This window comes from Musca vetustissima, unplaced genomic scaffold (assembly GCF_032173495.1).
Source record: "Musca vetustissima isolate MV318-11 ecotype Yass unplaced genomic scaffold, APGP_CSIRO_Mvet_v1 utg10716, whole genome shotgun sequence".
Taxonomy (NCBI): domain Eukaryota; kingdom Metazoa; phylum Arthropoda; class Insecta; order Diptera; family Muscidae; genus Musca; species Musca vetustissima.
This window is the reverse complement of record NW_026873359.1, coordinates 24,905-34,785: the sequence shown is the minus strand read 5'-3', so window position 1 is coordinate 34,785 and position 9,881 is coordinate 24,905. Positions and strand designations below refer to the sequence as shown.

The 9,881-nt window shown below is 33.0% G+C and overlaps 1 protein-coding gene across 1 annotated transcript; it reads left to right on the top strand.

The window, feature by feature from the left end:
• The first annotated feature begins 5,263 nt into the window (after window positions 1-5,263).
• LOC133324665 (uncharacterized) lies at window positions 5,264-8,590 on the top strand. Its single transcript, XM_061533512.1, has 3 exons — window positions 5,264-6,022; window positions 7,990-8,422; window positions 8,490-8,590. The coding sequence occupies exons 1-3, from the start codon at window positions 5,315-5,317 to the stop codon at window positions 8,576-8,578; spliced, it is 1,230 nt and encodes a 409-aa protein (XP_061389496.1). The 5' UTR covers window positions 5,264-5,314; the 3' UTR covers window positions 8,579-8,590.
• The last annotated feature ends 1,291 nt before the right edge of the window (window positions 8,591-9,881 follow it).

The following is a 9,881-nucleotide window of genomic DNA, read 5'->3' as shown; positions in this document are numbered from 1 at the left end:
CGACTTTCTGTATTGAAAAGTTTAAAGGCCCCCATACACTATACATCATGCCATCATGCCGATAAATCCCATTGTATATCGCTGGTTTAACTTGTAAAGGCAACAAGTCCCAATTTCACAATTTTCCAGGAGAGACAACAAATAATTACAATTTTTCTCACAACTTGTCTGTCATTATATTCATTAATTTTTTAAAAGCGTAAGTATTGTTTAGGAATTATAATATTTTTATATGGGTGTTGCATATACCATGGTAAATTATGTTTTTATTTTATTTATTCCAAAAATGCAATTTGAAGCCAATAAGGCCGATTTCAATTAAATTGCAAACTATACGACTCCATTTAACAAGATTTCTTAATGATATCTTAGAAGGTATTATTCTAAAAATAATAATATATTTGAAGGTTTGGCAAGTGGCTAACTACTCAAGTAAGTGTATTAATATCACATATTCAATATTTGGTAATAAACAGTATTGTATAAAATATAAGAATTTAAATTTTTATATTATAAAAAAGATGACATACTTTAATTTAGGTAGAAAAATTGAGAACTACTCCAAAAATATTAGTAAATAATATTAGAATTTGTTTAGATATTTTAGACATAAAATCAATTTAAGCTAACCCGATTTTCCGTTTCGAATGTATTGCGGTTAAGGTTCATTATAAATCATATTTATAGAGTACAGATAATTAAGTAGAACCGTAGTGGTCTATTATTTTTAATTTGTATGTGCTGCTTGATAATGAAAATTGCTTTAGGGAATGCGGGAGCTTAAAGTTCTGGCAATTCGCATGGTCAAATTTGTTAAGCGAAAAAAGATAACGAACAACTCTGTGAATCGATAGCTTAATCCTATTTGTTTTATTTGTGCAAGAGAATATTTCAAAGCAGTACAGTATATGAGACATTATTAGTGAATGCACCAGTTGTAACTTTATATTACTGTCAGGAGAAAAGGAAATGTCTTTTTGGGCTACGTACAGAAATCCTCAAATAGTCAAAATTGGCGCTACAGTTTTGTTAGGGCTATACCAAATCGCGGACAGATATCGATAATTTTTTGTAGGAAGATTGGACACCCACTGAGAACCCAAAGTATCAAATTAGAACCAATTCGATTGGAAAATTTACACAAAATGCCGAAAATAACGAATAATGGGTGTAATGTATATGGGGCTACTACAAAACTTGGGCCAATACTGATACTTTTAGGTAGGGAGATTTTTATCCAATATAATAAAATTATCCAATATAATAAAAATAAATATAAAATTACAGCGTGCCTAAACCTACCCAAATTTCGAATATTGGGAATCAAGTAATATGAGCGGTACCCTAAAAATTGGACCAATATTTATAATTCTTTGTTGGAAGGTGTGCTACCCTATAAGTACTTAAATTACCAAATTACAGCAATGCTGAAAATCATATCGAAATCCTAAAAATAAAAAGTGAACTTAAAGCCTTTACATAATGTTAAGCCAGCGACATATGTTAAATTGGACTTATTGCCTTTATTCATAAATACAAAACAACGATAACAAATGAGATAACAGTATATTTTAGATTGATGTATTTTGCCTTATTATACATAACTGTATCGAAACCAAAATTTCTAGAAAATTGGACTTATTGCCTTTACAAGTTAAGCCAGCGATATGTGTGTGATTGACTACCCGCTTGCTAGAGGAACTAGGTCGTAATCAGAAATTCGTCGATTCTCACTTCTCCAGTGACTACTTGCACTTTACACCCCTTAACAATGTATTTAACTGTTTACTTTAATATGGAGATGTCATAGGAGGTAACCAATTGACACTCTCTTGCTTACCCGGGGAGTAGTATTATACTAGTTACAGGTTTACAGTCAGAGACTAGTTACATAAGACTTCCCGCCTTTCTGGTTCCGTAATAACTAGTTCAGTACCGATTTGATGATTCAATTAGTAATTACAACACTCATTCATTAATTTGATTTTAATTTTATTTTTGTTAAATTACATTTAAATACCTACTACTTTGATACATGCAAATAAATAACAATGATTATAGTATTATAGTAAAAAACAGGTAATATATGTTTAAATACCCAAAAGAACATTGTACAATTTACTAAGAGAAATTAAACCACTTTTCCACAATTTACCTTCACGCTTTATAATTGATGTTATGAACTTGATCTATAAAGAAAATACAATAATATATATTCAATAGGAAATGAATTATATAATCATATACAGAAGTACTTACATATTTATCCTTCCATTTTTGTTTAAAAAATCATTTGTTTGCATGATATTACAGTTTTTGTTTAACATTTCACCATCGCATTTTAAGACGAGAACAAAAAGACTGTATAAAATAAATAAATGTATAAAATAGTTGTGAAGATCAGAAAAACTAGTTTTTTGATTAAAAAAACTGAGTTTATTTTCTTTAATATCGCAATTGATTCTTTCTCGCTTACTATAGGATCAAAATGTAGTCAATTAGTTCCTCTGTCATTACTTTAGGTCAAATTAGTAACTTGCATGGTTTATAACTAGTGCTGGGACTAGTTACATAACATCAATTGGAAATTCCATAGCTAGCACGTAGTCACTTAGGAACTAAGAAGAACGAGTTTCTGATTACGAACTAGTTCCTCTTGCTAGCGGTTAATTGTTTACAACAAATACACTCACAGCAGCGGCGGTCAGACAACCGAGCCATACTGTTAATGGTTGACGGCGTTGTTATATGCATGTTGACAACGCGTGCGGTTAAAGTTGAAAATCGATTTTGAGCGGGTATTTTCGACGGAAAAGTAAAACACATAATTAATGGTCAACGTAATGTACTGTCGTATGTAAGAAAAACAAACATTAACTCAAGACGCATGTATGAAGTTCACACATGTCAGTGTAAATGTAACAATGGGTATGTTCGTTTACAAAAGTTCAGTTCCAGAACCTAAACGAATCTACTAATTTTACAAGTTTTGCCACTTTTTACTCGAAATCCGTTCCTGAACCCACAAAACTGGAAAAATATTGAATCAAATTTAAGAGAGCACAAAAAAAAAATGGATTTCTCTCTGTAAACTTTTTACTCGAGAAATTTGGCCGAGTAAAAATGGTAAACAGGAATGCCTATTTCTGATTGGCTGCTATGTTGATTTTGAAGTATTGCCATCTAATTTTGGCATATTTACTAGATTTCCGTTCCCGAACTTTTCAAATTATTTTGTACTCTGAGAGCGATTTTGAAATGTTTCCCTTTTACTAGCTTCACTTTTAAAAGAAGTACTGGAACAGACCAGAAGACAAACAAAAATGTCAATACAAACAAAAACAAAATTATTCAGATTTTCTCTTGCTATTCATTTCTTTTAATAAAAATGACAGCAAGTTTATTGTAAGTAATACGTTGTACTAAGTTTTATAAATACAATCTTTTATTGGGTTTTGTTCGTTTACTTTTCGCATTTTCTCTCATTTTAAATTTTTACTCTTACTAAATTTTTATTGAGTAAATGTTACTGGAAAGGTAAGCGAAAATACCTAATGAAACAACAATGTAAATTACAAAATAGTATTTTCTGGAATCATTTGAACCCGGTCCACATTTGAGTTTTTTTCATTAAAGAAATAAGGCGAACTTAGATCGAGTTTCCACACACAGTAATTTCAAAAATTATGTAGATGTTTAATGTTTTTTAATTTTTTTTCTGTGCGGAGCAATTTAGATCGGGATTCCCACTACAGAAATATTAAAAAATTGATCAAGAAGGGAACATGATCAAATAACATATAATTTCATGTGATTTCATTCATGAAATTGCTTTAGTGTGGATGGGGATTTATTATTTGTTCGCATAAACGAATATCCCATTGGAAAAGATTAATGGGGCGATAAAGTAAATTAATCAACAAAGAGCACATTTAGACTATTAAATCCATTCGATCTCAAACGTCAAATCCATAGCATATACGTCACGTTAATCCTGTTTACAAATACAGTGGATGATATTATTTTTGTAGTATACGTATCATTATTATTTTTCGTAAATCTAAAAGTACTTTTACCGAGGGTATGTGTTATGTGACACCGTTTTGTTGAAACCAGGTGCTACTAAATCGGGAGCTTCCAATTCAGATATTAAAAAGTAGATTATAATTGCATGACGATCGGTCGTCATCGTGTTTATATATCCATAATGGGTCTCATTGCTGAGCTGAGCTTATATCAAAAGAACGAGAACCAAATTTCTTGGGAAAGTTAGTGGTCGGAATCTGTTCTCAATCGACTATCATGTTCAGCGGAAACTTCATTTCAGACGTCCATGTGGTGTACATGTGAAATAATTCCACAACATCTATGAACCTTGAATAATAATCTTTAATAAATCCACGCCTTATTGTCCCCAGGAAACATATACTATAATAAATCTACGCATTTTTGGCCCCAGGAAAAATTTACTGTAATAATTCTACGCTTTTTTGGCGCCAGGAAAAATATACTATAATAAAAATCCACCCGTTTTTGGCCCCAGGAAACATATATATACTAAAATAAATCCTCGCCTTATTGGCCTCAGAAAACAGATACTATAATAAATCCACGCCTTATTGGCCCCAGGAAACATATACTATAATAAAAATCCATGCCTTATTGGCCCCAGGAAATATATACTATAATAAATCCACGCCTTATTGACCCCAGGAAAAATATACTATAATAAAAATCTACGCGTTATTGGCCCCAGGAATAATATTCTCTAATAAATCCACCACTTATTGCACCCGGAAAAATATTCCTTTATAAATCCACGCCTTAATATTTAATACATACACGCCTTACTGGCCCTAAAAATATACTATATAAATATATACTAAATCCACGCCTTATTGGCTTTGGGAAAAAAATTCTTCAATAAATCCACGCTTTATTGGCCCAATGAAAAAATATTCTTTAATAAATCCAGTAATTGAAAGTAGCAATTCAATTAATCGATTAGTCGAAAATCGACTTACATATCCCTATTTTGTTGTGCATTACACACATTCGTAAACATCACTCAACTCCCTTTTGTTTTGTTTCGATTTTGGTTTTTAGCAATCATTCTCTGTTGTCTACCCCTATTCGTAGCAAAAGTGGGACGTTTTTCAATTCGATCGTCTGAAGAATATATATATTTTAATTTTATCTCTCCGACTATATCAATACATACTCAAGTGAAGTGAATTTGCTTGTTTTGATCAAAATAAAACTGGTTGTACGTAAATGGAAAGTTTGCCATTTTCGGATAAACGAATAAATTCTAATGGATAATATTGATGTGAACTATGGACCGTTGCACACGAATCGACATCAAGTTTTAGCCAAATATAGCACTGCACTAAAGCAGTTACGTGCATTTGCCGAAAAACATTACGAGGTGCGTCCTTTTGTCTTCGATAACTATGTGCTCTTCCAATACTTCCAACAAAGCTCCTCCAGTGGTGGCAGTAATGAATCTTCGGCGTCCGGTTCGGAGGAGAGAACCCGTCGAGTTGGTATTATGGGTTTCTCTCCGATGAATTATCTGAAAATGGAATTGCTCAATCACATACTGGATCGTAAACGACAAATTTTATACTATATATTCTTTTTGATATTGGCCCTGCTGTGCTTCTTTGTGTATCGTCATGAAGTGGCGTCGTCGGAACGCAATATGCAATCATCGATTGTTTATCCGGGAATGCGTATATGGCGTCGTATGACACTACCGCTAATACAGAGATTTCCCCGTCTGACGGAGTTGTATGATGAATCTTGCCTAATGGGTAATCCATTTTTTCAAGTAATGGATGATATGAGTTGTTCGTCGTGTTCCCATGTTGAGGGTGTTATCGATTTGACCAATACCATAGATAGTCTGGGTGTTAGCAATGACAACGATGGAGGAAGTATGGATAATGAGGGAGGAGGAGCTGATGCTTCTTCGTTGCATAGACTGTTGTATTCGGAGTATGTGCCTTTTGTGTTTAAGGTAAGTGAAGCGAAAGGGGTAGTCTGCAAAAATGAGTCTTTGAGAAATCCATGGTCTAATGGCACTTGAAAAAAGGGTTTTAAATAAATCGATGGTCTGGTGACCTTGAAAAATATTCCTTAATAAATCCACGCCTTGTATGGAAGGCCCTTGAAAAAATATTCCTTAATAAATCCACGCCTTGTATGGAAGGCCCTTGAAAAAATATTCCTTAATGAATCCACGCCTTGTATGGAAGGCCCTTGAACAAATATTCCTTAACAAATCCACGCCTTGTATGGAAGGCCCTTGAAAAAATATTCCTTAATAAATCCGCGCCTTGTATGGAAGGCCCTTGAAAAAATATTCCTTAATAAATCCACGCCTTGTATGGAAGGCCCTTGAAAAAATATTCCTTAATAAATCCATGCCTTGTATGGAAGGCCCTTGAAAAAATATTCCTTAATAAATCCACGCCTTGTATGGAAGGCCCTTGGAAAAATATTCCTTAATAAATCCACGCCTGTATGGCCCCTGAAAAAATATACTTTAACAAATCCACGTCTGGATGACCCCTGAAAAAATATACTTAAACAAATCCGCGTCTGGATGACCTCTGAAAAAATATCCTTTCACAAATCCACGCCTGTATGACCCTTGGAAAAATATCCTTTAACAAACCCACGCCTGCATGACCCATGGACAAATATCCTTTAACAAATCCATGTCTGTATGACCCCTGAAAAAATAACCTTTAAAAAATCCACGCTGTATGGCATTAGGACAAATATTCTTTAATAAATCTACGCCTGTATAGCCCCTGGAAAAATATCCTTTAACAAATCCACGCCTGTATGGCCCCTGGAACAATATCCTTTAACAAATCCACGCCTTGGATGGAAAAAATATTCCTTATAAATCCACGCCTTGGATGGAAAAAATATTCCTTATAAATCCACGCCTGTATGACCCCTGGAACAATATCCTTTAACAAATCCACGCCTTGGATGGAAAAAATATTCCTTATAAATCCACGCCTGTATGACCCCTGGAACAATATCCTTTAACAAATCCACGCCTTGGATGGAAAAAATATTCCTTATAAATCCACGCCTGTATGGCCCCTGGAACAATATCTTTTAACAAATCCACGCCTGTATGGCCCCTGGAACAATATCCTTTAACAAATCCACGCCTTGGATGGAAAAAATATTCCTTATAAATCCACGCCTGTATGGCCCCTGGAACAATATCCTTTAACAAATCCACTCCTTGGATGGAAAAAATATTCCTTATAAATCCACTCCTGTATGGCCCCTGGAACAATATCCTTTAACAAATCCACGCCTTGGATGGAAAAAATATTCCTTATAAATCCACGCCTGTATGGCCCCTGGAACAATATCCTTTGACAAATCCACGCCTTGGATGGAAAAAATATTCCTTATAAATCCACGCCTGTATGGCCCCTGGAACAATATCCTTTAACAAATCCACGCCTTGGATGGAAAAAATATTCCTTATAAATCCACGCCTGTATGGCCCCTGGAACAATATCCTTTAACAAATCCACGCCTTGGATGGAAAAAATATTCCTTATAAATCCACGCCTGTATGGCCCCTGGAACAATATCCTTTAACAAATCCACGCCTTGGATGGAAAAAATATTCCTTATAAATCCACGCCTTGGATGGAAAAATATTCCTTATAAATCCACGCCTGTATGGCTCCTCGAAAAATATCCTTTAACAAATCCACGCCTGTGTGGCATTAGGAAAAATATCCTTTATCCTTTAACGAATCTACGCCTGTGTGGCATTATGAAAAATATCCTTTAACAAATCCACGCCTGTGTGGCATTAGGAAAAATATTCTTTACTAAATCCACGCCTTATTGATCCTAAAAAATATTCTTTATTTTTGTCCTTGAAGATTTTTATTTTGTAATATTTAATTAATTTATTTTTCCTTCTTTCGTTTTTTTTAGATTAACCAAGAACCCATTGAACTTGAAGATTTTCACAAAATCTTTGTGGACAATCAGGAAATCTTTCGTCGCGATGCATATCGAGTTCAATCCACAAATCGAGATATAACCAATCTTGATGAATTGTTTAGCCAATTCAATCAGACCTTTAAGCAGCAAACACACAATTTATGGCGTTGTAATCGTATGTTACCGGCCCGTCTATTGCGCCAGCTAATACCCAGACCAGCCAAGCTACCAAGTAGTTTGGCCCTGGAAAGATATATGACCATTGATACCATACAAGCGCCCTCATATACTTTACCGGACACTGAGTGTCCACATGTATACATTCAACAGGCATTGGGTACCCGATTCATAATACTGCGCCCGACCAGTGAGTGTCGCCATCGTTGTCGTACCCTGTCCATGCGTTTGCCACAATCATTTGTTTGTGAGTAAAACAAATTGAAATTATATAAAATCAAAGTAATAATCAAAGTAAATGTCTTTATTTACAGTAAGTTATAATCGTTATTGGAAACCGATCTCTGCCCCTGATCCTGTATCAGATACCATGTCTATTAGTCTTATTGGATCCTATTGTTAATTTACGCATAAATGTACACATATATACAATTCTTAATATCCACAATCAAGTTTGCCAGAAGGCAGCTTCAGTTGCCCCCTTTGATGTTGGTATTAAGGATTCGATATTCATCCTGTTCATCAAAATGGAATTTAAAAAAAAAAACAGGTCCCATCATCCAACTCAACTTAACACAAAAGAAACCACATAGATATTTTTATTATTCTTAATTTTACACATGTGTTCAGATGTTTTCCCTTTTTAGGAAACCACAACAAATACAACAAAATTCTAGTAATGTTTTATTGTTAACAAAAACAAAAAAAGAAACGAAAACAAAAGTTAGTTTTAAAAAAATATTCAATTAAACTCTAACACAAATATGGAAGCCTAGTATGTAGGCCTACTTAACAATAAAGTCCAAATTATCAATGAGGTCTTTTTTTTTAAATATTTAATAATCCCCCTAACAATTAAGTCAATTAAGTTTGATTATTTTTCCACAAACTATTAGGAACTAAGTACTAGGCTTTTAAAATTTTTTAATAATTAATTAAATGTTCAAACCTTATAAATGCCATGCCATTTTTTGATTTTTGTATAACCTTCCAAGTTAAATATGTACTTCCTTTAATAATACCAAACAGATTTTATTTCATCATCCATTTTGCCGATTTTTTTATATTCACATTTTTTTTCAATTATACATGGGCCCTCATTACTTTTATATACCAATTAATATTTTTATTCTTATTTTGGTTTTATTTTTATTATTAATATATATGTATGTATTTTTTTAAATGTCATGTATTTCACGACATAGATATATATATATTTAAACGAAACAGGAAAATTAATGTATGCTACGTATGTATATTTTTCAAACAAATATTTACACTTTTAATATTGTATAATACAAAATGAGAAATATTTTTTTAGTTGCATGTATGTAATACTAACTAATAATATTAATGATGTATAATCAATGAAATTTAATTTCAAATAAAGAAAAAATATTTTAAAATTAAATGGCGTTTGAACAAATGTTCTTTAATAAATCCACGTCTTTTAAGGATCCTTAAAAATGTTCTTTAATAAATCCACGTCTTTGAAGGATCCTTAAAAATGTTCTTTAATAAATCCACGTCTCAGTTGGCCCTTGAAAAATATTCTTTAATAAATCCACGCCTCAGTTGGCCCTTAAAAATGTTCTTTAATAAATCCACGCCTTTGGATGGTTTAAAAAAAAATTCTTTAATAAATCCACGCCTTTGAAGTATCCTTAAAAAAATGTTTTAATAAATCCACGCCTTTGGATGGTTTA